This window comes from Ranitomeya imitator, chromosome 2 (assembly GCF_032444005.1).
Source record: "Ranitomeya imitator isolate aRanImi1 chromosome 2, aRanImi1.pri, whole genome shotgun sequence".
NCBI lineage: Eukaryota > Metazoa > Chordata > Amphibia > Anura > Dendrobatidae > Ranitomeya > Ranitomeya imitator.
Genome location: NC_091283.1, coordinates 629951641 through 629978864, shown reverse-complemented (window position 1 = coordinate 629978864; position 27224 = coordinate 629951641). Strand labels below are relative to the sequence as shown.

The window sequence follows — 27224 nt, the reverse complement described above, 5'->3', positions numbered from 1 at the left end:
TATCAGATTTATATTTTTTTATGCTTTGCTGCTTTTACAAACTAAACAATATTTTGCAAAAATGATTTTTTTTTTGCATCACCATACTGAGAGCTGTAACTTATTTTTTTGCCGAATGAGCCATATTGGGGGCTGTTTTTTTGTGGGACAGTGTCACGTTTTCATTTGTACCATTTTTTTCTACTCATGACTTTTTGATCGCTTTTTATTCATTTTTTGGGAGTCAGTATGATGAAAAACGACGTTTGTTTTCCATCATGGTGATGATCGAGCAGATTAAATAACATGCTAGTTTTACAGACTGGGTCATTATGGACATGGCAATATCAATTATGTGTATTGTTATTTCTATTTCATCACAAAGGCTGCGTTTTTAGTGGTGAAATGGCTGTTCATGATTTTTGGGCCTTTTTTTGTTTTTACTTTATTACATATTTTGTGTAACTTTTTTTTAACTTTTCATACTTGGTCCCACTGTGGGACATGTACAACCCCTGGCTAAAATTATGGAATCACCGACCTTGGAGGATATTCATTCAGTTGTTTAATTTTGTAGAAAAAAAGCAGATCACAGACATGGCACAAAACTAAAGTCATTTCAAATGGCAACTTTCTGGCTTTAAGAAACACTAAAAGAAATCAAGAATGTAAAAAATGTGGTAGTCAGTAATGGTTACTTTTTTTAACCAAGCATAGGGAAAAAATTATGGAATCACTCAATTCTGAGGAAAAAAATTATGGAATCATGAAAAACAAACATAACAAAAAACACTCCAAAACATCACTAGTATTTTGTTGCAGCACCTCTGGCCTTTATAACAGCTTGCAGTCTCTGAGGCATGGCCTTAATGAGTGTCAAACAGCACTCTTCATCAATCTGGCTCCAACTTTCTCTGACTGCTGTGGCCAGATCAACTTCGCTGGTTGGAGCCTTGTCATGGACCATTTTCTTCAACTTCCAAAAAAGATTTTCAATTGGATTGAGATCTGGACTATTTGCCGGCCATGACATTGACCTTATGTGTCTTTTTTCAAGGAATGTTTGCACAGTTTTTGCGCTATGGCAGGATGCATTATCATCTTGAAAAATGATTTCATTATCCCCAAGCATCCTTTCAATTGATGGGATAAAAAAAAAAGAAGTGTCCAAAATATCAACATAAACTTGTGCATTGAAGATGTCTGGGTGTTATGTTTGACTCCGATCTGTCCTTCACCTCCCACATACAATCTCTTGCCGCTTACACCTAAAGAACATCTCTAGAATCCGCCCTTTTCTCACCATGGAGACAACAAAAACCCTCACTGTCGCCCTAATCCACTCCCGCCTGGACTAGTGCAATGCTCTATTAATTGGCCTCCTCCTTACTCAACTTTCCCCTCTCCAGTCTATCCTTAATGCAGCAGCCAGGGTTTTCCATCTGGCTAATCGTTACTCAGATGCATTCGCTCTTCGCCAGTCATTACACTGGCTGCCCATTCATTACAGGATACAATTCAAAGTACTTGTTCTCACCCACAAAGCTCTCCACAGTGCAGCACCCCCTTACATCGCCTCCCTCATTTCGGTCTATCGGCCTAGCCGACCGCTGAGCTCTGCAAATGACTTTCAACTAACCTCTGCACTAATCCGTACCTCCCACTCCCGACTTCTCCCGCGCTGCGCCAATCCTCAGGAATGCTCTACCCCAAGATATTAGGACCATCCACAACTCGCATAGTTTTAGGTGCTCGCTCAAAACACATTTGTTCAGAGCGGCCTACCACTTTAACTAATCAAAGTCATTTTATGTTTGTGTGTGTGTAGCCCATTCACTATCTTTATCTCCCCCACCTCATTGTAGATTGTAAGCTCTCACGAGCAGGGTTGTCTTATTTTGCTTTATTGTATTGTTAACGTTGTTACCTATGACTGTTGTGTTTGAAACTGTTAAACTGTAAAGTGCTGTAGAATATGTTGGCGCTATATAAATATTATTATTATTAATAAGATTTAATGACAGCCATCTCCTCAGTGCCTTTATCTGACATGCAGCCCCATATCCTCAATGACTGTGGAAATTTGCATGTTCTCTTCAGGCAGTCATCTTTATAAATATCATTGGAACGGCACCAAACAAAAGTTCCATCACCTTGCCCAATGCAGATTCGCGATTCATCACTGAATATGACTTTCATCCAGTCATCCACAGTCCAGGATTGCTTTTCCTTAGCCCATTGTAACCTTGTTTTTTTTCTGTTTAGGTGTTCATTATGGCTTTAGTTTAGCTTTTCTGTATGTAAATCCCATTTCCTTTAGGCGGTTTATTACAGTTAGGTCACAGACGTTGACTCCCAGTTTTCACCCATGCGTTCCTCATTTGTTTTGTTGTGCATTTCTTGTTTTGGAGACATATTGCTTTAAGTTTCCGGTCTTGACGCTTTAATGTCTTCCTTGGTCTACCAGTAGGTTTGCGTTTAACAACCTTCCCATGTTGTTTGTACTTTGTCCAGATTTTAGACACAGCTGACTGTGAACAACCAACATCTTTTGCAAAATTGCTTGATGATTTACCCTCTTTTAAGAGTTCGATAATCCTCTCCTTTGTTTTAATTGACATCTCTCTTGTTGGAGCCATGATTCATGTCAGTCCACTTGGTGCAACAGCTTTCCAAGGTGTGATCACTCCTTTTTAGTTGCAGACTAATGAGCAGATGATGCATGTGTTAGTTTTGGTTATGAAAATTTACAGGGTGATTCAATGATTTTTTCCTCACAATTGAGTGACTCCATAATTTTTCCCCTATGCTTGGTTAAAAAAAAGTAACCATTACCGACTACCAAATTTTTTGTTCTTGATTCCTTTTAGTGTTTCTGAAAGCCAGAAAGTTGCCATTTGAAATGACTATTGTTTTGTGCCATGACTGTGATCTGCTTTTTTTCTACAGATTAAACAACTGAATGAACATCCTCCAAGGCTGGTGATTCCATAATTTTTGCCAGGGGTTGTATATTTTTTACTTTGATCACTAGTCTCATACATTGCAGTGCTTGTGTTCTGCAGTGCTGGAGACCTGTCAGTCAATGACTGAGCCGGTTAGACTCTGCTTATATCTGGATCTCACAGGACACCGTACCCTGGGGTCATCAGATCTCAGGGTACCATGGCAACGATCGGTGTTGGTAGTGGTTCTTCGGTCCTGCCAAAGGGGGTGTTTTAACCTCAGATACCACTGTCAGAATTGACAGTAGTATTTAAGGGGTTAATCAGCAATGATCGGTTTTAATATCGACTGGGACAGATAAAGCAGGGTGTCAGCTGTCATGTACAGTCATCAGCTGTGGGAATTTCGGCAACGGGGCGTTGTTATACACTTATTCCACAGCTCTGTTAAAAAGCAGCACTGAGGAATAAGGCATCTTAAAGACCACCGTTACAATGCATATCGGCAGTTGTCAAGTAACTAAAAAAGGATTACTGGGGGGAAAAAAAGCATTTTTCATTTTGTGCCATTTTTAAGAATTTGGTGTAAAATAAAACATTTACAACAACCACAAGACAAATAAAAGAAAAAGTAATAGAAGAGATGAATTTCACGCAAAGGCTCTGTTTAGCTGTCCACATTTGAACCGTCTGTTTCACTCCCCTCTAACGAGGATTGGAAATCCTTAAGAGAATTCAGAACTGAAATTCAGTCTAGCATATCAATCTGAATTCCAATTTCTTACTAATGGAGGAACAGACTGGCCCTGTAAAGATATTCCTTTACTTGTCTTTGAAAGAACTACATGTCTTATTGCTAATGTTTCATATCACCTGATGATTTTATACTCTGATACCATCCTGCTCTGAATGTTTTGTAACAAGAGCATTGTCCTAGGGTGTACTTACATTACATTAATTATTTCACACATGTGAATGTCCGGAACTTTCAGCATCTCGCCATACAGGAACACTAATAAGTCTCTGGGTCCTTTTCAATTCCATAAGGTTATACATTAGTTGGGAGCCTATGGAACGTTCTCTATATTAGAATTCAGAATCTATTATACACATGAGCGATCGGTTCTGGCACTGCAGCTCCATATCTGGTTTGTAGATAGAACTTTTCTATTATTAAAGCCAGACTATTGCTTCATCGCGGTTTAATACCAGTGCAAAGTTCTGCGTGAACATTCCATAAATGTATAGACATTTTATTCCATTCCTTTGTAGTATTATTACTGTATCCACAGTTGTGTTTTCAGTCTTTCATGCAGCTTATGAAAACTGTGTTACCTTCCTGTGTGTTCTTCGATGAATAATGAGGCCTGGTCTCTGAGCGAAACATTTCCCACACTCTGTGCATAAATGTGGTTTTTCACCTGTGTGTATGATCTGATGGTTGACCAGATGAGACTTGCGTGCAAAACATCTTCCGCACTCAGGACACTGGAATGGCTTTTCCCCTGTGTGAATTATCTGGTGTTTCCCAAGATGAGATTTCCGAGCAAAACATTTGCCACACTCGGCACACTGGAATGGCTTCTCACCTGTGTGAATTCTCTGATGTTTGGCAAGGCCTGACTTGTCAGTAAAACACTTGCCACATTGGGGACACGGGAAGGGCTTTTCCCCTGTGTGAATTCTTTCATGTTTAATAAGGTCCGCCTTATATGTAAAACTCTTCCCACATTCCGCACATTGGTACGGCCTCTCGCCTGTGTGGATTCTCTGGTGTTTAGTAAGGCCAGAGTTGTCAGTAAAACATTTTCCACACTCTCCACATGGGAATGGTTTCTCCCCTGTGTGAGTTCGCATGTGCTTGATCAGGTATGAGTTATGCGTAAAACACTTATCACATAATGTACAAGTAAAAGGCTTCTTAGTCACACGAGTTCCCTGAAGTCCTAAAACACCAGGATTTGGTTTAAAATGCTTAATATATTCAGAGTATGGGAACCTGTTATTTCCTGCACATGCCTTAATGAAATCTGACATGTCAAGAAAGCCTTCCTCATGATTGGATGGATCAGATGATAAAGATGTACTGTGAAATACTGGGTGTATATTAACAGACATGGGGTTTCCTCCAGGTTGTTCATCTCCGATATCATCATCATCGTCATCATCGTCGTCGTTGCCATCCTCGTCATCCATTTCACAATCTGGAGATGAAATGACATGCGCTTCCATAGAATGTCTGCTTTCATGTCCATCTGTAGATAATGCACAGAGTTATTAAAAACTAAACAACTAAAAGGAACAGACTGGCCCAAAAAGTAGGTTTTACATACTTGTGCCAAGCAGTAGGCTATGGGTGGGTAGAATTGTGGGGAAAACAAGGCATGTTTGCTGATAGCAAAGAGTGACAGGAGAGTATACAAACAGTGACTACAATCAATATCCTCTCACCGAAGACTGCACTGCTCCCTGAGAAAGTTTTTTTTCCTCAGGAACATGCACTTAAAACAGCAGAAGATATGTCTGAAAAGACCTAGAATGAAAAAGGGATTATTTTTACATAAAATCAGATGCAAATACCTGTGCTGATATCTGTTGGAATTTCTTCCTGTTTAATAAACAAACGTAACTCATCACTCTCCTTTTTAATATCATCACCTATGATAACGATCTGGAAATCACCGACGCTTTCATCCTAGAAATTTAAAAAAGCAAACTCAAGCATGCCTTATATGCACTTGAATGGGGTCTTCATTTTCAAGAAGCATCATGGACATATTATACAAACTAAGTTTCGTACTATGCTAAAAGATCATTAATAGCTGAATTTTAAGGTAAAAAGGGCTCAAGGTGGTCGAAAATACCTTCACAGAGAATGTCGGGAGAATTTCACATCCCAAACTATTTATATGTGCATGTAGCTTTGTCAAAGTCCAGAAATACCTTTACATAGGCAGTCAGTTCTTCTATTACTGAGAATTCAGCATTAATTGATATGAAATTGAGTCTGAAGAGCTACTTGTAGCTCTGAAGCTTCTGTCAGGCCATCTCTATTCTCTGCCCAGCGCTGGGGAATAGAGATGGGGTGACTGGTTATGTAAATTAATTGCCATACTTTTCTTTGAAACCGCTATATAGTTAGGGTGTGAAACCCTGCTGGCAGATTCCCTTTAAATTGGGAATTAATTCACATGAATAATGTGGATACGTGGACTTTGTAGGAAATGTACCTTATGATCTTGTTTTCCACTGCGATTTTCTTCTGGACAAGCCTGGGAATAATGAGCTCGAAGACATCGCTCAGGTGGAATTCTCTTGCTGAATTCTGGATTTCTCTTGCTGGGCTCTCCTATAAGTAATACACAGTGCAGACATTTATTCATGCACTTACATTAGAAATTTATGTAAAAATCACATACAAAAATGCAACTTTTAAATTGTCATATGGCTTGTGTAATATGCATTACATTTATTGTTTATGTTCTGTTCCATTTTGGAAAATGGAAAATATAATGAAGTGGTTTTTGAATAAGGAAAAAAAAACCTGAGAAAAAATGAAACTAGTGCAAAAAATTAGCAAATTGCACCATTTTTACATCATAATTTGCGACTTTAAAGTGGTCACAGCTTGGCAGAATGAAGAAGGCGCAAAAATGGCACAACAAATTTATACAGGTTTATGCCAGAAAGTGGCATAAGCTATAGTGCAAATCTACACCAGCCCATTTTTGGGGCACAATTAGCACCTCATATATTAAGAGGTGTGTCACTTAATACATTAGGTGCATCTTACCTAAAGTACGCTGGTGTTAATAAATGTCTGCCAATGACTGAATGCAACATTTATGTGTGGTGATCAAATGATAAGTGTGATATAAAAACAGCCTTTTTATTTAAGACCGATGAAAGTCTCCCCTTACCGGGTGATGCGAGGGTCTGGTGGTTTATAATGACATCCTTGTACACTTCTAAATACTCCTGGTCCTAAACAGAAAAATAAACAGTGATCTTTATCCTGTGGTTCTTCAGCTTTTATACAAATACTTACTCTCGAAATGCAACGATAGGTGCAAGAATGTTATAGGAACCTCACGCACACATTGATACATATATCATCCATCTGTACAACGTCCCAGCATTCCCAGCAGCACTCACCTCTACAGTCAGCAGCTGAATTATCTTGCTGGTGAGTTGTAGGATCTTTTTATTTTTTTTATCTTCTTTTAGTGACTGTGGTGGAGGCTTCCTCATGGGATCCTGGGTAATGCTCAGTCTTCCAGATTCTGTCTTGATGGCTGTGAAATTCTATCAAGACAATATTCACTGTTAGACATGAACTTGAATAAACACTAAAGATCCCTCCCCCCCCCAAAAAAAAACCAAAAAACTATACATTTCCGCAATTTTGGGCATTTCAGAGCCCGTCAAATCTCTCTTCTGACCCATTTTGCCAAAGGAAAGGAAGTTGCCTAATAATTAGGCACACCTTATATAGGGTTTTGATGTCATTAGACAACACCCCTCCTCATTACAGAGATACACATCACCTGATTTACTTACCGTATATACTGGAGTATAAGCCGACCAGAATATAAGCCGAGACCCCTAATTTTGCCACAAAAAACTGGGAAAACTTAATGACTCGAGTATAAGCCTAGGGTGGAAAATGCAGCAGCTACTGGTAAATTTCAAAAATAAAAATAGATACCAATAAAAGTAAAATTAATTGAGATATCAGTAACATAGTAACATAGTTAGTAAGGCCGAAAAAAGACATTTGTCCATCCAGTTCAGCCTATATTCCATCATAATAAATCCCCAGATCTATGTCCTTCTACAGAACCTAATAATTGTATGATACAATATTGTTCTGCTCCAGGAAGACATCCAGGCCTCTCTTGAACCCCTCGACTGAGTTCGCCATCACCACCTCCTCAGGCAAGCAATTCCAGATTCTCACTGCCCTAACAGTAAAGAATCCTCTTCTATGTTGGTGGAAAAACCTTCTCTCCTCCAGACGCAAAGAATGCCCCCTTGTGCCCGTCACCTTCCTTGGTATAAACAGATCCTCAGCGAGATATTTGTATTGTCCCCTTATATACTTATACATGGTTATTAGATCGCCCCTCAGTCGTCTTTTTTCTAGACTAAATAATCCTAATTTCGCTAATCTATCTGGGTATTGTAGTTCTCCCATCCCCTTTATTAATTTTGTTGCCCTCCTTTGTACTCTCTCTAGTTCCATTATATCCTTCCTGAGCACCGGTGCCCAAAACTGGACACAGTACTCCATGTGCGGTCTAACTAGGGATTTGTACAGAGGCAGTATAATGCTCTCATCATGTGTATCCAGACCTCTTTTAATGCACCCCATGATCCTGTTTGCCTTGGCAGCTGCTGCCTGGCACTGGCTGCTCCAGGTAAGTTTATCATTAACTAGGATCCCCAAGTCCTTCTCCCTGTCAGATTTACCCAGTGGTTTCCCGTTCAGTGTGTAATGGTGATATTGATTCCCTCTTCCCATGTGTATAACCTTACATTTATCATTGTTAAACCTCATCTGCCACCTTTCAGCCCAAGTTTCCAACTTATCCAGATCCATCTGTAGCAGAATACTATCTTCTCTTGTATTAACTGCTTTACATAGTTTTGTATCATCTGCAAATATCGATATTTTACTGTGTAAACCTTCTACCAGATCATTAATGAATATGTTGAAGAGAACAGGTCCCAATACTGACCCCTGCGGTACCCCACTGGTCACAGCGACCCAGTTAGAGACTATACCATTTATAACCACCCTCTGCTTTCTATCACTAAGCCAGTTACTAACCCATTTACACACATTTTCCCCCAGACCAAGCATTCTCATTTTGTGTACCAACCTCTTGTGCGGCACGGTATCAAACGCTTTGGAAAAATCGAGATATACCACGTCCAATGACTCACCGTGGTCCAGTCTATAGCTTACCTCTTCATAAAAACTGATTAGATTGGTTTGACAGGAGCGATTTCTCATAAACCCATGCTGATATGGAGTTAAACAGTTATTCTCATTGAGATAATCCAGAATAACATCCCTCAGAAACCCTTCAAATATTTTACCAACAATAGAGGTTAGACTTACTGGCCTATAATTTCCAGGTTCACTTTTAGAGCCCTTTTTGAATATTGGCACCACATTTGCTATGCGCCAGTCCTGCGGAACAGACCCTGTCGCTATAGAGTCACTAAAAATAAGAAATAATGGTTTATCTATTACATTACTTAGTTCTCTTAGTACTCGTGGGTGTATGCCATCCGGACCCGGAGATTTATCTATTTTAATCTTATTTAGCCGGTTTCGCACCTCTTCTTGGGTTAGATTGGTGACCCTTAATATAGGGTTTTCATTGTTTCTTGGGATTTCACCTAGCATTTCATTTTCCACCGTGAATACGGTGGAAAAGTAGTAGTTTAAGTGTTTTTAAGTAGTTTAAGTAGTTTAAGTGTTTTTGAATATCCATATTGAATCAGGAGCCCCATATAATGATCCATACAGTTTATGATGGGCTCCATAAGATGCTCCATATTAAAATATGCCCCATATAATGCTCCAAAAATGTGGATTATGGCCCCATAAGATGCTCCATACAGATAACCTCCCCATATAATGCTGCACATGGCCCCATAAGATGCTCCATACAAATAACTGCACCATATAATGCTGCACATGGCCACATAAGATAATAATAATAATAATAATAATAATAATTTTTATTTATATAGCGCCAACATATTCCGCAGCGCTTTACAAATTATAGAGGGGACTTGTACAGACAATAGACATTACAGCATAACAGAAATACAGGTCAAAACAGATACCAGGAGGAATGAGGGCCCTGCTCGCAAGCTTACAAACTATGAGGAAAAGGGGAGACACGAGAGGTGGATGGTAACAATTAAGATGCCCCATACAGACATTTGCCCCCATATAATGCTGCACATGGCCACATAAGATGCTCCATACAGATATTTGCCCTGTATAATGCTCCACAAATGTTGATTATGGCGCCATAAGATGCTCCATACAGATATTTGCCCCATATAATGCTGCACATAGCCACATAAGATGCTACATACAGATATTTGCCCCGTATAATGCTCCACAAATGTTGATTATGGCCCCATAAGATGCTCCATACAGATATTTGCCCCATATAATGCTGCACATAGCCACATAAGATGCTACATACAGATATTTGCCCCGTATAATGCTCCACAAATGTTGATTATGGCCCCATAAGATGCTCCATACAGACATTTGCCCCCATATAATGCTGCACATGGCCACAAGATGGTCCATACAGATATTTGCCCCCATATCATGCTGCACATGGCCACATAAGATGCTCCATACAGATAATTGCCCCCATATAATGCTGCACATGGCCACAAGATGTTCCATACAGATATTTGCCCCATATAATGCTGCACATGGCCCCATAAGATGCCCCATACAGATATTTGCCCCCATATCATGCTGCACTGCACATGGCCCCATAAGATGCCCCATACAGATATTTGCCCCCGTATAATGCTGCACATGGCCACATAAGATGCTCCATACAGATATTTGCCCCGTATAATGCTCCACAAATGTTGATTATGGCCCCATAAGATGCTCCATACAGATATTTGCCCCATATAATGCTGCACATGGCCACATAATATGCTCCATACAGATATTTGCCCCGTATAATGCTCCACAAATGTTGATTATGGCCCCATAAGATGCTCCATACAGATAATTGCCCCATATAATGCTGCACATGGCCACATAAGATGCTCCATACAGATATTTGCCCCGTATAATGCTCCACAAATGTTGATTATGGCCCCATAAGATGCTCCATACAGATGTTTGCCCCATATAATGCTGCACATGGCCACATAAGATGCTCCATACAGATATTTGCCCCCATATCATACTGCACATGGCCACATAAGATGCCCCATACAGATATTTGCCCCATATCATGATTCACATGGCCACATAAGATGCTCCATACAGATATTTGCCCCCATATAATGCTGCACATGGCCACAAGATGTCCCATACAGATATTTGCCCCATATAATGCTGCACATGGCCCCATAAGATGCCCCATACAGATATTTGCCCCCATATCATGCTGTACTGCACATGGCCTCATAAGATGCCCCATACAGATATTTGCCCCCATATAATGCTGCACATGGCCACATAAGATGCTCCATACAGATATTTGCCCCATATGCTGTTGCTGCGATTAAAAAAATTAAAAAATTACATACTCACCTCTCAGGCCCCCAGCACTTGCTATACTCACCTTTCCCGTTCCACCGCTGACCGCCGCTGTGTCTTCCCATCCTCTGCGCCGACGTTCAGGAAGAGGGCGGCGCGCACTAATCACGTCACCGCGCCCTCTGACATGAGCGTCACTGCTGAAGACACAGCGGCGCCGACGGTGGAACGAGGAGCAGGTGAGTATCGCGCACTGCCCCCCTCATACTTAACTGCTCCTGGCGCCGTCGCTGCACATCTGTTCCCCGGCGCCACATTTTCTTCCTGTAGTGAGCGGTCACTGTTACCGTTCATTACAGTAATGAATATGCGGCTCCACCTCTATGGGAGGTGGAGCCGCATATTCGTTACTGTAATAAGCGGTACCATGTGACCGCTCACTACAGGAAGAAGCTGCAGTGCTGGAAGAAGCAGGCACGTGCAGGGACCGCGCCAGGAGTAGGTGAGTACAATTAGACAGCCCCCGCTCCCCTGCCGACCCCTGGGTATGACTCGAGTATAAGCCGAGAGGGGGACTTTCAGCCCAAAAAAGTGGGCTGAAAATCTCGGCTTATACTCGAGTATATACGGTAGTTGGTAGTTGGCTCTCAAGCCTGAACAGCTTGGAGTAGGACAACATATATAAAAAGTATGTGATCAAAATACAACTTGCCTAATAATTCTGCACACAGTGTACATACACATATATCTATCTCTATCTGGTATCGCTGTAATTGCACTAGCTCAAAGAATAACGTTGTATAATTACTTATATGTAACAAGAGACAAACGGTGTAACAGAATATAAATAAAAACATTTCTTGACCTGATGTTTGTTCATTCTGCCTCCTAAAGAAGATCACAGTAAGGCTCAGCACACATTTATCCTGAGCTCTACGCTGAGCGCTTACACCGGGGTTTTCCGTGTAAATCTCTGAAATACGTGGTTTGGACGGAACCACACCCCCCTCCCCCCGCGGAAGATTCTCTACAATGATGCCGATGGAGGCACTGTGGACGCCGTCTGACATATAATCCGATAGTGTCTGTCTTTTTTGGAGTGCATAAAAGCAAGGACCGCCACAGTTTTATGCATTTTGAAAAGAAGGACAATGCAGAAGAGGCCAGACGAGTAACTCTGCTGCCTCATAGTGAATGAATCCCTCATGGGTCTCATCAGAATTGCATCACTCGGAGATTTAGATGGAAACACCAAAGTGATCGCAGGAAAAATATGATCCAAACGTTAAGCAAGATGTTCCCAATAAAATGGACTTACAGGGAACCTGTCACCCCCTCCCTGGCGTTTTTAAGTAAAAGAACCACCTTGTGCAGCACTAATGCATTATTCTGTGAAGGTGGCTTTTTTGGGGGTCCCTTCCAACGCTGCATTATCACTTTTTATAATTTGCCTGCCATATCTTTAGTCTGTCCAGGGGGGCATGTCTTTTCCCCTGGACACAAATGCCTCCCAGCCATCACTCAGCCCCTCCGTGCGCCGCCTCCTCTGCCTTCATTAACGTCCCCCGGCACCTGCGCTGTAAGTTCCATTTCTGGGCATGCGCAGCTTGCGCTGCCCTTCGACTAACATCACACGATAGAAACTTACAAAACGCCGGGGGGGTGGAGGGTGTTTACAGGTTCCCTTTAAAGTCTTCCTTCAACCTTAAAACTATGTTAAAAGCTTCAACTCAATTCTCAAGCCTCTGGAAAAGCAAAATGGCTTCTTGCACCCCCCAAAGAAATTCAGCAAATTCTACACTTCGAAATCCAAATGATCCCCTTCCTTTCTGATCACCAGTGTGCCTAAACCACATTGTGCATCCACATTTGGCAATTCTGTAGCGAATAGAGCCCACCTAATTTACATGTGTGTGTCTCCAGAAGCATGAGCTAGGCACTACAATGGCAGTTTGCAATTTTCACTCAAATATCCACTGCTGTTGGATTCTAGAAAACACACATGGAGTCAAAATAGTCACTACACCTGTAGATAAATTCCCAAAAGGGGGTATAATTTCTAAAATGGGGTCACTTGAGGGGAGACTTTGCTCTTCTAGAACTTAGGGGCTTTGTATATGGAGGCAAAAGAGGGGAGAGGCCAGCGCTGCTTATGGTCAGAACGCAATACATAAAGTGCACATACACACATTAATTTCTAAATGTCTTTCAAAATGAGACATTTAGCAAACAATTGATCAATTCTTTGAGCCACCCCGCCACGTCACTCTCTTAATGGGGCAGTCATACTCTACGTTTTTTATATTCGCTGTACCAAAAAAGCCTCCTAAATGTATTAAAAGCAAGACCACATTAAATGCAAGCTGTACCTGAAGCATTTCTGAATCACTCCCATGGCGCCAGAAAGGGCAAGCGCAGATAAAGGCCGACCAGGTCTGGACATAGACATTTCAGGTTTAACCTTCACACTGCCCAACCAGCACCACAGATAAAGGGTGAGACAGGCTGAGACACAGGTGCACAAATAAACAGCGCCTGGTTAGGCAGTGTGGAGGTTAGACCTGAAATATCTATGTTTGGACCTGGTCGGCCTTTATCTGCGCTTGACCCTCTGGCGCCGTGGGAGTGATTCAGAAATGCTTCAGGTACAGCTTGCATTTAATGTGGTCTTGCTTTTAAATACATTTAGGAGCCCTTTATGGCACAGCCAATATAAAAAACGTAGAGTAGGACTGCCCCATTATGAGAATGCCGTGACGTGGCAGGGTGGCTCCAAGAATTGATCAATTGTTTGCTAAGTGTCTCATTTTGAAATACAGTTAGAAATCAATATGTGCATGTGCACTTTGTGTATTGCGTTCTGACCATAAGCAGCACTGGCTTCTTCCATCTTGAGCTTTGATATTGGTATGTGGCTGACCACCACTGTTGCTGTGCGCGCTGGGTTATGTACGCCATTCTTTCTGTGTTCACTGTGATTGATAGGCTGCTGTACACACATACAGCAGCCCTGCCCTAGGCGCTGTTTAATTGTGCACCTGTGCCTCAGCATGTCTCATTCTTTATCTGTGGTGCTGGTTAGGCAATGTGGAGGTTAGACCTGAAATGTCTATGTTTGGACCTGGTCGGTCTTTATCTGCGCTTGCCCCTCTGGCGCCATGGGAGTGATTCAGAAATGCTTCAGGTACAGCTTGCCTTTAATGTGGTCTTGCTTTTAAACACATTTAGGAGGCCTTTATGGCACAGCGAATATAAAAAAACGTAGAGTAGGACTGCCCAATTATGAGAATGCCGTGACGTAGCGGGGTGGCTCAAAGAATTGATCAATTGTTTGCTAAATGTCTTATTTGTAAATACAGTTAGAAATCAGTATGTGCACTTCATGAATTACGTTCTGACCATAAGCAGCTCTGGCTTCTCCCCGCTTGTGCTCTCTATATGGAGTCTGCAAACTATTCTAAGAAAATCTGTGCTCCAGGAGGCAAACAGCGCTTCGTCCCTCCCGGGTCTCACCATGTGGCTAAGCAGTACTGTACAGCCACATATGGGGTATTTCTACATTCAGCAAGAATTGTGTGACAAATTTTGGTGCCATTTTTTCTCATTTCCCCATGTGAAAATGTAAAATCTGGGGCTAAAACAAAATTTGGGGTAAAAATTTTATTTTTTCTTCACTGCCCAATGGTATAAAATTCTGTGACACACCTGTGGTGTCAATATGATCACTAAACACCTAGATAAAATCATTGAGAGGTGTAGTTTTGTAAAATGGGTTCAATTGTTCTGGCACCTTCCATTGATTATAGCAAAATCTGAACTCTAATACTTCTTCACTTCCAAACTTTGCACTGTGCCTCGAAAATAGTTTTCAACCACATGAGGTATCTGTGTACACAGGAGAAATTGAACAAGTTTTGGGGTCCAGTTTCTCTTGCTATCCTTGTGAAAATGAAAATACTGGGGACTAAACATTTTTGTGGGAAAAAATATACCGTATTTTTCGCTTTGTAAGACGCTCCGGATTATAAGACGCACCCCAAATTTTGAGGAGAAAAATAGGAAAAAACTATTTTTTAATAAATTGGTGGGGCGTCTTATAATCCATGCGTCTTATTACTTACCAGGGGTTGTGGTTGTGGTGGATCAGGGTCCCAGGCTCGTTGCCGGAGGCAGGAGTGGAGCATTGCTGCAGGCTGGGATGAGGGGGTCTGCAGGGGGCTCCTGTGCTGCAGGGGGGCTCCTGTGCTGCAGCCTGGGATGAGGGGTCTGCAGGGGGCTCCTTTGCTGCAGGCTGGGATGAGGGGTCTGCAGGGGGCTCCTTTGCTGCAGGCTGGGATGAGGGGTCTGCAGGGGGCTCCTGTGCTGTAGGGCTGTCTCCGGTGCTGCGGGGGGCTCTGGCGACATTTTGTGAAAGACCAGAGCCCCCCGGCAGTTCTTCCATGCGTTCCAGTATGACTAATTCCGGGAAAATGGCCGCCGGAATCTCGAGAGATGAGATCTCAGCGCTGAAATCTCATCTCCCGAGATTCCGGCGGCCATTTTCCCGGAGTCAGTCATACTGGAACTAACTCCGGGAAAATGGCCGCCGGAATCTCGAGAGATGAGATCTCAGCGCTGAAATCTCATCTCCCGAGATTCCGGCGGCCATTTTCCCGGAATTAGTCATACTGGAACGCATGGAAGAACTGCCGGGGGGCTCTGGTCTTTCACAATATGTCGCCAGAGCCCCCCGCAGCACCGGAGCCTTCAGCATCACCCGGGGCAGCAGCGGACAACCCCGGCAGTGGCGGCGGACGACAGCGGCGGCAGGCGGTAGCGGCGGCGGACACCCCCTCCTCCCAGCCTGTAATGGTAAGCGGTATATCCGCTTTGTTAGACGCACCCACATTTCCCCCCCAAATTTGGGGGAAATAAAGTGCGTCTTACAAAGCGGAAAATACGGTACATATTTTTTTCCATTTCCACAGGACCACATTGTAAAACCCTGTGAACCACCTCAGTGGGTTCAAGCTTCTCACCACACATCTAGATATATTCCTTGATGGGTCTAGTTTACAAAATGAGGTCTTTTGTGGGGGGTTACCACTGATTAGGCACATCAGGGGGTCTCCAAACATGACATAACACCCACAAACCATTCTATCAAAGTCTGCACTTCCTTTCTGAGCCCTGCGGTGCACACAAACAGTAGTCCCCCCCCCCCCCATATAGGGTACATGCATACTTACGTGAAATTGCATAAAAAATTTTTGGTTCCATTTTCTTCTGTTGGGGCTAAAAGTAAATTTTTCCCACAATAAAAAAAAATCTATTTATTTTCACGGCTCAACGTTAAGGTACCGTCACACTAAGCGACGCTGCAGCGATACCGACAACGATCCGGATCGCTGCAGCGTCGGTTTGGTCGCTGGAGAGCTGTCACACAGACAGCTCTCCAGCGACCAACGATCCCGAGGTCCCCGGTAACCAGGGTAAACATCGGGTTACTAAGCGCAGGGCCGCGCTTAGTAACCCGATGTTTACCCTGGTTACCAGCGTTAAAGTAAAAAAAACAACCGCTACATACTTACCTACCGCTGTCTGTCCTCGGCGCTCTGCTTCTCTGGTCTGGCTGTGAGCGCCGGGCAGCCGGAAAGCAGAGCGGTGACGTCACCGCTCTGGTTTCCGGCCGCTGTGCTCACAGCCAGACCAGAGAAGCAGAGCGCCGAGAACAGACAGCGGTAGGCAAGTATGTAGCGGTTTTTTTTTTACTTTAACGATGGTAACCAGGGTAAACTTCGGGTTACTAAGCGCGGCCCTGCGCTTAGTAACCCGATGTTTACCCTGGTTACCAGCGAAGACATCGCTGAATCGGCGTCACACACGCCGATTCAGCGATGTCTGCGGGAGATCCAGCGACGAAATAAAGTTCTGGCCTTTCTTCCCCGACCAGCGATATCACAGCAGGGGCCTGATCGCTGCTGCCTGTCACACTGGACGATATCGCTAGCCAGGACGCTGCAACGTCACGGATCGCTAGCGATATCGTCCAGTGTGACGGTACCTTTAGAAGTGTCTGAAGCACCTGGGAGTTAAAGGTGATAAACACATGTACGGTAAGAAAATAAGTATTTGACACTGACGATTTTGCAAGTTTCTCCACCTACAAAGAATAGAGGTCTGTAATCTTTATCGTACGTACACCAACTGTGACAGAATCATGATAAAAAAAAAAAAAAGAAAAAAAAAAAACACTATTTTTATATAATCTGCATTTTATTGTATGAAATAAGTATTTTATACAATAGAACAGAACTTAATATTTGGTACAGAAACCTTTGTTTATGATTAGAGGTCAGACGTTTCCTGTAGTTCTTCACCAAGTTTGTACACACTGCAGCAGGGATTTTGGCCCAGTCCTCCATACAGATCTTTCAGGTTTGGGGGCTGTTGCTAGACAACATTGAGTTACAGCTCCCTTCAAAGATTTTCTATTAGGTTCAGGTCTGGAGACTGGCTAGGCCATTCCAGGGCCTTGAAATGCGTATTACTAGTGATGAGCGAGTATACTCGTTGCTCGGGTTTTCCCGAGCATGCTCGGGTGGTCTCCGAGTATTTGTTAGTGCTCTGAGATTTCGTTTTTGTTGATGCAGCTGCATGATTTACAGCTGCTAGCCATCCTGAATACATGTGGGGGTTGCCTGGCTGATAGACAGCTTGAATACATTTGGGGATTCCCTAAAAGCTGCAAATCATGCAGCTGTGGTGACAAAAATTAAATCTCCGAGCAGTCACAAATACTCGGAGACCACCCGAACGTGCTCGGGAAATGCTGAGCAACGAGTATACTCGCTCATCACTACTTATTACCTTACGGAGCCACTCCTTAGTTGCCCTAGCTGTGTTGTCCAGCCATGAACCATCTTCAATGATTTTACTAAGGGAAGGGGATGCTGGCCAAAATCTTACGATACATGACCCCATCCATTTTCCCTTTAATACGGTGCAATCGTCCTGCCACCTTTGCAGAGAAGCACCAAAATATGATGTTTTCTACACCATGATTCAAAGCTGGGACAGTGTTCTAGGAATTGTACTCATCCTTCTTACTCCAAACACGGCGTCTAGAGTCGATACCTCAAAGTTCTATTTTTGTTTCTGACCACATGACCTTCTCCCATGCTTCCTCTGGATCATTCAGATGGTAATTGGTGAACTTCAAACAGGCCTGGACATGTGGTGGCGTAAGCCTTGCAGGATTTTAATCCATGACGGAGTAATGTGTTACTAACGATAATGTTTGAGACTGTGGTCCCAACTCTATTCAGGTCATTAACCAGGTCACCCTGTGTAGTTCTTGGCCAATTCCTGACCTCTCTCAGAATCATCTTTACCCCACAAAGTGAGATCTACCATGGAACCCCAGCCCGAGAAAGATTCACAGTCATCTTGTGTTTGTTCCATTTTCTAATAATTGCTCCAACAGTTGTTGCCTTCTCACTAAGATGCTTGCCTCTTGTCCTTTCCAGCCTTGTGCAGGTCTACAATTTTGTCCTGGTGTCCTTAGACAGCTCTTTGGTCTTGGCTATTGTGGAGAGGTTGGAGTGTGAATGATTTAGTGTGTGAACAGGTGTCTTTTATACAGGTAACAAGTTCAAACAGGTGCCATTAATACAGGTAATGAGTGCAGTGTAGGAGGGATTCTTTCAGAAAAACTAACAGGTCTGCGAGCTAGAATTCTTGCCGGTTGGTAGGTGATCAAATACTCATTTAATGCAATAAAATGCAATTTAATTATTTAAAAATCATATAATGTGATTTTCTGGGTTTTATTTTTAGATTCTGTCTCTCACAGTTGAAGTGTGCGCATGATAAAGATTAAAGACTCTCCATTCTTTGTAGGTGGGAAACTTGCAAAATCGGCAGTGTATCAAATACTTATTTTCCTCAATGTAGATACGTTCCTTGAGGGGTTATAATTTCCAAAATGGTGTCACTTGTGGGGGTTTCCACTGTTTGGAGGCTCTCGAAATGCAGCATGGCGTCCGCTAATTATTCCAGCAAATTTTGCGTTCAAAAAGTCAAATGGCGCTTCTTCCCTTCCAAACCCTGCTGTGCGCCCGAACAGTAGTTTTCACCCACATATGGGGTAACAGAGTACTTAGGAGAAATCGCACAACACATTTTGCTGTCCATTTTCTCATACTACCCTTGTGAAATTAAAAAAATGTGGGTCTAAATTAAAATATTTGTGAAAAAAAAAAAAAAAAAAAAAGTTAAAATGTTCAATATTTCCTTCCACATTCCATTCCGGTGAAGCACCCGAGAGGATAAACCTTCTTGAATGAGGTTTTGTGAGCACCTTTAGGCCATGTTCACACGTTGCGTCGGGTCCCTGCGGGTTTTCCTGCAGCAGATTTGATAAATCTGCAGGGCAAACCCGCTGCGGTTATCCCTGCAGATTTATCACGTTTTGTCCTGCGGGTTCCGCTGCGGGATTTTACCCCTACTATTGATGCTGCATATGCAGCAATATGCAGCATCAATAGTAATGTTAAAAATAAAAAACATCTCCTCGGCGCTGCAGGCGGCGGTCCGGTTCCAAAGATGCTGTGCGAGAAGGACCTTCGTGACGTCACGGTCATGTGACCGCGACGTCACCGCAGGTCCTGGTCGCATAGCAAACCTGAGACCGGACGGCCGTGTGCAGCGCTGAGACTTCCGAAGGTGAGTATAACATTATTTTTTATTTTAATTCTTTTTTTTTTTTTTTTTAACTCAAATATGGTTCCCAGGGCCTGGAGGAGAGTCTCCTCTCCTCCACCCCGGGTATAACCCGCACATTATCCGCTTACTTCCCGCATGGTGAGCACAGCCCCATGCGGGAAGTAAGCGGATTAATGCATTTCTATGGGTGCAGAATCGCTGCGATTCTGCACAAAGTAGTGACATGCTGCGGGTTATAAACCGCTGCGTTTCTGCGCGTTTTTTCCCGCAGCATGTGCACAGCGGTTTGCGGTTTCCATAGGGTTTACAGGTTACTGTAAACGCTATGGAAACTGCTGCGGACCCGCAGCGGCAAAATCGCCGCGGTTCCGCGGTAAAAACCGCAACGTGTGCACATAACCTTAGGGGTGCAGTTTTTAGAATGGTGTCACTGTTGCATATTTTTTTGTCATATAGACTCCTTAAAGTCACTTCAAAATTCAAATGTAATGTGGTCCCTAAAAAATGTTTTGTTTTTTTTAATTTTATTTTAAAAATGAGAAATTGCTGGTCAACTTTTAACATTTATAACTTCCTAACAAAAAAAATTATGTTTCAAAAATAGTGCTGCTGTAAAGTAGACATGTGGGTAATGTTACCTATTAAATATTGTGGGACATATCTGATTTGAGGGAATAAAAGTTAAAGTTTGAAAATTGTGAAATTTTTACAAATTTCCGTTATTTTCACAAGTAAGCAAAGTCAAGTCATAATGAACAAAAATGTTACCACTATCATGAAGTACAATATATCAGCAGTCTCAATCAGTGGGATCAGTTGAAGCGTTCCAGAGTTATTACCGGATAAAGTGACACAGGTCAGAATTATAACATTTGGTCTGGTCAGGAAGGTGCAAACAGCCTTGGGGGTTAGGCACAGTACATGTGTATGGGGAAAAGTGGGACATGATGAATAGCTGTTGGCCAAATGCTCGACCACTAAGGTACATTGACATCTATGGAAATAACATACAGATTAGGGCGGGCAAAATTTCTTACATCTCCGGTGAGTAGGTAGATTATCTCCAGTGTGAGGTTTAATATCTTCTGAGACATTCCACAATTGTCCTTTGCCATTTTGGTTTAGGCTGTCAGTTAATGAATGCAGTAATAGTCGTAAACAGACCTACAATGGAAACAGAGATGGCATAAAACTGGCTTTGGCAGATATTCACATCAGCCTGAAAGTTTAAGACAAGAGCTAAACAGTGAAAAAAAACCCCAATGGATTTCTGTCAGCAAGTTTTTCATATGTACCGTATATACTGGAGTATAAGCCGACTCGAATATAAGCCGACCCCCCTAATTTTGCCAAAAAAAACTGGGAAAACTTAATGACTCGAGTATAAGCCTAGGGTGGGAAATGCAGCAGCTACTGGTAAATTTCAAAAATAAAAATAGATACCAATAAAAGTAAAATTGATTGAGACATCAATAGGTTAAGTGTTTTTGAATATCCATATTGAATCAGGAGCCCCATATAATGCTCCATAAAGTTTATGATGGCCCCATAAGATGCTCCAAACAAAATACACCCCATATAATGCTCCATACAATTTATGAAGGGCTCCATAAGATACTCCATACAAAATACGCCCCATATAATGCTCCATAAAGTTCATGATGGGCCCCATAAGATGCTCCATAATAAAATATGCCCCATATAATGCTGCACAAAGGTTGATTATGGCCCCATAAGATGGTCCATAGAATATTATGCCCCATATAATGCTGCATAAAGGTTGATTATGGCCCCATAAGATGCTCCATAGAAACATTTGCCCCATATGCTGCTGCTGCGGAATAAAAAAAAAAAAAATTACATACTCACATCTTGTCCTGAGCAGGCGGGGAAACCGTCACTTGCGATATTCACCTGTCCCCGTTCCACTGCCGCAGACACATACACATTTGTGGCCTGCTGGAGGTCATTTTGCAGGGCTCTGGCAGTGCTCCTCCTGTTCCTCCTTGCACAAAGGCTGAGGTAGCAGTCCAGCTGCTGGGTTGTTGCCCTCCTACACATCTCCTGGTGTACTGGCCTGTCTCCTGGTAGTGCCGCCAGCCTCTGGACACTACGCTGACAGACACAGCAAACCTTCTTGCCACAGCTCGCAATGATGTGCCATCCTGGATGAGCTGCACTACCTGAGTCACTTGTGTGGGTTGTAGAGTCCGTCTCATGCTACCACGAGTGTGATAGCACAACCAACATTCAACAGTGACCAAAACATCAGCCAGAAAGCATTGGTACTGAGATGTGGTCTGTGGTCGCCACCTGCAGAACCACTCCTTTATTGAGCGAGTCTTGATTAGGGACAAAGACTGGAAATACATATGTGGCATGGTGATTATTTTATAGCACTCCTGGGACTGCATACACCAACCCGATACCTGTGTGCACGATCAGAAGGTATCATGCACGTCCTATTGTAGCTTGTATGTGAGAGGTGCCAGCCAAGCTATTTATTTGCTCCAAGTTCTTCACTTGGTGCTCTTCTATCAGAAAGAGCCACTTGCCAATAGCTACATTAGAATAGCATGGTATCTGGGGCTAGTCAAAGGGCACTAACCGTTAGTAAGGCTAAAGATATTAACTTTCACTTTCATATTCAAAATGCCCTGACAGTTTTCGTTAGAATCTTGGGGCATAGTGATAGTGACCTTGTCACACCTATGACTCCACATTGACTGCAGTAGTCACTATGTTGTACTTGATAACTATGCAAAAAAAAAAAAAGATAACATGCCCAATGCGTTCATAAATTCCCAGAACCTGATCACCTTGAATATTCTCACAGACTATGTATGTAGACCCCTCCAATAATGGAGAAGTAATCAGATGAGCAGGAGCAAGCTCTGGTCACATGAAAAATACACCGTTTTCACCATTCGCGCTATTATAAGTAGTCAGCGACAAGACACCTGCTATAATAACCGGCCTCGCACACCTCCCCCCTGTATTATACTGAGGAGTCTTCTATTAAAACTCAGGTCTGCTCCAACAGTATAAAATAAGCACCTGTGCCATTGGGTGCTACTAAGCACAGGACACTACGGTCATGGCCAAAAATTTTGAGAATGAGACAAATATTAATTTTTCCAAAGTCTATTGCTTCATTTTTTCTAATGGCAATTTGCATATACTCCTGAATGTCAGAGTGATCACCTTAACAGCAATTACTGTACTTGCAAAGTCAATATTTGCCCAGAAAATGAACTTTAACCCCCAAAACACATTTCAACATCATTGCAGTCCTGCCTTAAAAGGAGCAGCTAATATTGTTTTAGTGATTGATCCATTAACACAGGTGTGGGTGTTGATGAGGACAGGGCTGGCGATCAATCATGATTAAGTAAGAATGACATCACTGGACACTTTAAAAGGAGGCTGGTGCTTGGTATCATTGTTTCTCTTTAGTTAACCATGGTTATCTCTAAAGAAACATGTGCAGCCATCATTGCACTGCACAAAAATGGCCTAACAGGGAAGAGTATCGCAGCTACAAAGATTGCACCTCAGTCAACAATCTATCGCATCATCAAGAACTTCAAGGAGAGAGCTTCCATTGTTGTCAAAAAGGCTCCAGGGCGCCCAAGAAAGACCAGCAAGCGCCAGGACCGTATCTTCAAACTGTTTCAGCTGCGGGATCGGACTACCAGCAGTGTCGAGCTTGCTCAGCAATGGCAGCAGGCTGGTGTGAGTGCTTCTGCACGCACTGTGAGGCGGAGACTCTTTGAGCAAGGCCTGGTTTCAAGGAGGGCAGCAAAGAAGCCACTTCTCTCCAGAAAAAACATCAGGGACCGACTGATATTCTGCAAAAGGTACATGGAGTGGACTGCTGAGGACTGGGGCAAAGTAATTTTCTCTGATGAATCCCCTTTTCGATTGTTTGGGACATCTGGAAAACAGCATAGGCTGGGTTCCCATTGCGTTATGGGAACGCGCTTAACGGACAGCGTTGCACGGCGAAATTAACGCCGTGCAACGCGTCCGTTAGCGCGCCCATTCACGGCAATGGGAACGCGCAGCACTAGCGCGTGCCATGTTCGGCACGCGCTAGCGACGCGCCGGTGTTTCCTGGCGCGCCGCGGACGCTGCTCGCAGCGTCCGAGGCGCGCCCGCGGTCCGTTCCCCGCTCTCGCAGATCGGGGATCTGCGAGAGCGGGGACGTTACCGCGACCCCAGGACGCGGCCCCATTAAAAACATTGCGTTAGCGCAACCCGCTAGCGCTAAACGGGTTGCACTAACGCAATGTGACCCTAGCCTTATTCGGAGAAGAAGAGATGAGCGCTACCACCAGTCTTGTCTCATGCCAACTGTAAAGCATCCTGAAACCATTCATGTGTGGGGTTGCTTCTCAGCCAAGGGAATCGGCTCACTCACAGTCTTGCCTAAAAACACAGCCATGAATAAAGAATGGTACCAGAATGTCCTCCAAGAGCAACTTCTCCCAACCGTCCAAGAGCAGTTTGGCGCCCAACAATGCCTTTTCCAGCATGATGGAGCACCTTGCCATAAAGCAAAGGTGCTAACTAAATGGCTCATGGAACAAAACAGAGATTTTGGGTCCATGGCCTGGAAACTCCCCAGATCTTAATCCCATTGAGAACTTGTGGTCAATCATGAAGAGACGGGTGGACAAACAAAAACCAACAAATTCTGGCAAAATGCAAGCATTGATTATGCAAGAATGGACTGCTATCAGTCAGGATTTGGTCCAGAAGTTGATTGAGAGCATGCCAGGGAGAATTGCAGAGGTCTTGAAGAAGAAGGGTCAACACTGCAAATATGGACTTGCTGCATTAACTCATTCTAACTGTCAATATAACGTATTGGTACTCATAATATGATTGCAATTATATTTCTGTATGTGATATAAACATCAGACAAACACTAATAAAAACCAGAGGGCAGCAGATCATGTGAAAATATAATTTTGGTGTCATTCTCAAAACTTTTGGCCATGACTGTACAGTCCGCCCTACCTGTGCCATTCGGTGCTACTAACCACAGAACACTACAGTCCGCTCCACCTGTGCCATTAGATGCTACTAACCACCAAACACTACAGCCCGCTCGCTCCACCTGTGCCTTTCGGTGCTACTAACCATAGGACACTACAGTCCGCTCCACCTGTGCCATTCGGTGCTACTAAGCACAGGACACTACAGTCTGCTCCACCTGTGCCTTTCGGTGCTACTAACCATAGGACACTACGGTCCGCTCCACCTGTGCCATTAGGTGCTAGAAACTATAGGACACTACAGTCCGCTCCACCTGTGCCATTAGGTGCTACTAACCACCGAACACTACAGTCCGCTCCACCTGTGCCATTAGGTGCTACTAACTGTTATGATCAGGTGACCTTGGAGCAGCATGAATAACTTTCACTGGAGTAGGTGGTAACTATACTGACCGCAAACCCTGATCTTAACTCCGCAACTAGAAGTAGCCGTGGGGTGTGCCTAACAAAACCTACACACCTCGACACAGCCGGAGGACTAAATACCCCTATAGATGGAAATAGGAATTTCTACCTTGCCTCAGAGCAGAACCCCAAAGGATAGGCAGCCCCCCACAAATATTGACTGTGAGTAGTAGAGGAAAAGACACACGCAGGCAGGAAACAGGATTTAGCAAATGAGGCACACACTAGCTAAATAGGAAAGGATAGGACAGTATACTAAGCGGTCAGTATTAAAAATCCTTCCAAAAATATCCACAGCAGGAAATACAAAAACTCCACCATCTAACTAAAGATGTGGAGCGTATATCTGCAACTCCAGAGAATCCAACAAGACTGAGAAAACACTGACACAGTCTAAGCTGGACAAGAGAAAAACAAATGAATAGCACAGAATATAAGCACACTGCATGTGTGCCACAGAAAAAGAAACAGACACTTATCTTTGCTGAATTGGCAGCAAAGCAGGAGAAGCCAGAAAGTGATCCAACACTTCACAAGAAACATTGACAACTGGCAAGGACTAATGAATCCTGCACACCTAAATATCCCAGTCAGAACTGCAATCAGCAGATACACCTGGCCAGGACTGCGACTCAGAGACAACTGCATTCCCACCTACAACCACTGGAGGGAACCCAAGAGCAGAATTCACATCAACAAACTAGAGGACACTACAGTCCGCTCCACCTATGCCATTCGGTGCTACTAACGACCAAACACTACAGTCCGCTCCACCTGTGCCATTAGGTGCTACTAACTATAGGACACTACAGTCCGCTCCACCTATGCCATTAGGTGCTACTAACTACCAAACACTACAGTCCGCTCTACCTGTGCCATTAGGTGCTACTAACTATAGGACACTACAGTCTGCTCCACCTGTGCCATTCGGTGCTACTAACCACAGGACACTACAGTCCGCCCCAGCTGTGCCATTCGGTGATACTAACCATAGAACACTACAGTCTGCTCCACCTGTGCTATTCGGTGCTACTAATCATAGAACACTACAGTCTGCTCCACCTGTGCCATTCGGTGCTTCTAACCACAGAACACTACAGTCAGCTCTGTTGTGAATTCCGCTCTTGGGCTCCCTCCGGTGGTTGTAAGTGGCACTTTTGTGAGTTCTGCTCTTGGGCTCCCTCCGGTGGTTGTAAGTGGAATGGCTGCTCCTTGGATTTAGCAGTCTGCAGCTGCTTCCACTGATTGTCTTTCTGCTCGGCTATTTATGCCTGGCTCTTCCCTTCAGCCAGTGCCACTTGTCAATGGTTCCTGGTTGGATTCACATCTTTGCTTGGATTTCCCTGATATCCTGACCAGTTCAGCAAAGATATGTCCTTGCTTTGCTCTTTTCTGTCCACATGTTGTGGACTTATTCGTTCTGTGGATTCTATGTTTTGTCCAGCTTGTCAGTATGGATTAATTCAGTTAAGCTGGTAGCTCTGGGAAGCAGATTTACCCTCCACACCTTTAGTCAGGTGTGGAGATTTTTGTAAACTGTGTGGATTTTTGTAGTTTTTAATACTGACCGCACAGTATTCCATCCTGTCCTATCTATCTAGCTAGACTGGCCTCCTGTGCTACATACTGGTTTCATTCTGTGTATGTCTTTTTCCTCTCCACTCACAGTCATTACTTGTGGGGGGTTATCTATCCTTTGGGGATTTTCTCTGAGGCAAGATAGTTTTCCTGTTTCTATCTTTAGGGGTAGTTAGTTCTCAGGCTGTGACGAGGTGCCTAGGGAGAGACAGGAGCATCCCACGGCTACTTCTAGTGTTGTGTTGAGCTTAGGGACTGCGGTCAGTACAGGTACCACCTCCT

General features: G+C 43.4%; 1 protein-coding gene across 1 annotated transcript in view; it reads right to left on the bottom strand.

The window, feature by feature from the left end:
- Positions 1 to 2825: 2825 nt before the first annotated feature.
- Positions 2826 to 27224, bottom strand: part of LOC138666762 (zinc finger protein 665-like) — a 136214-nt gene continuing 111815 nt past the window's right edge. Inside the window, exons 9-13 of the mRNA XM_069754937.1 lie at positions 7080 to 7229; positions 6845 to 6908; positions 6155 to 6273; positions 5505 to 5619; positions 2826 to 5179 (exon numbers count right to left, since the gene is read on the bottom strand). Coding sequence (XP_069611038.1) covers positions 4242 to 5179; positions 5505 to 5619; positions 6155 to 6273; positions 6845 to 6908; positions 7080 to 7229 — 1386 coding nt within the window. The 3' untranslated portion in view covers positions 2826 to 4241. The remainder of the gene's footprint in view (positions 5180 to 5504; positions 5620 to 6154; positions 6274 to 6844; positions 6909 to 7079; positions 7230 to 27224) is intronic.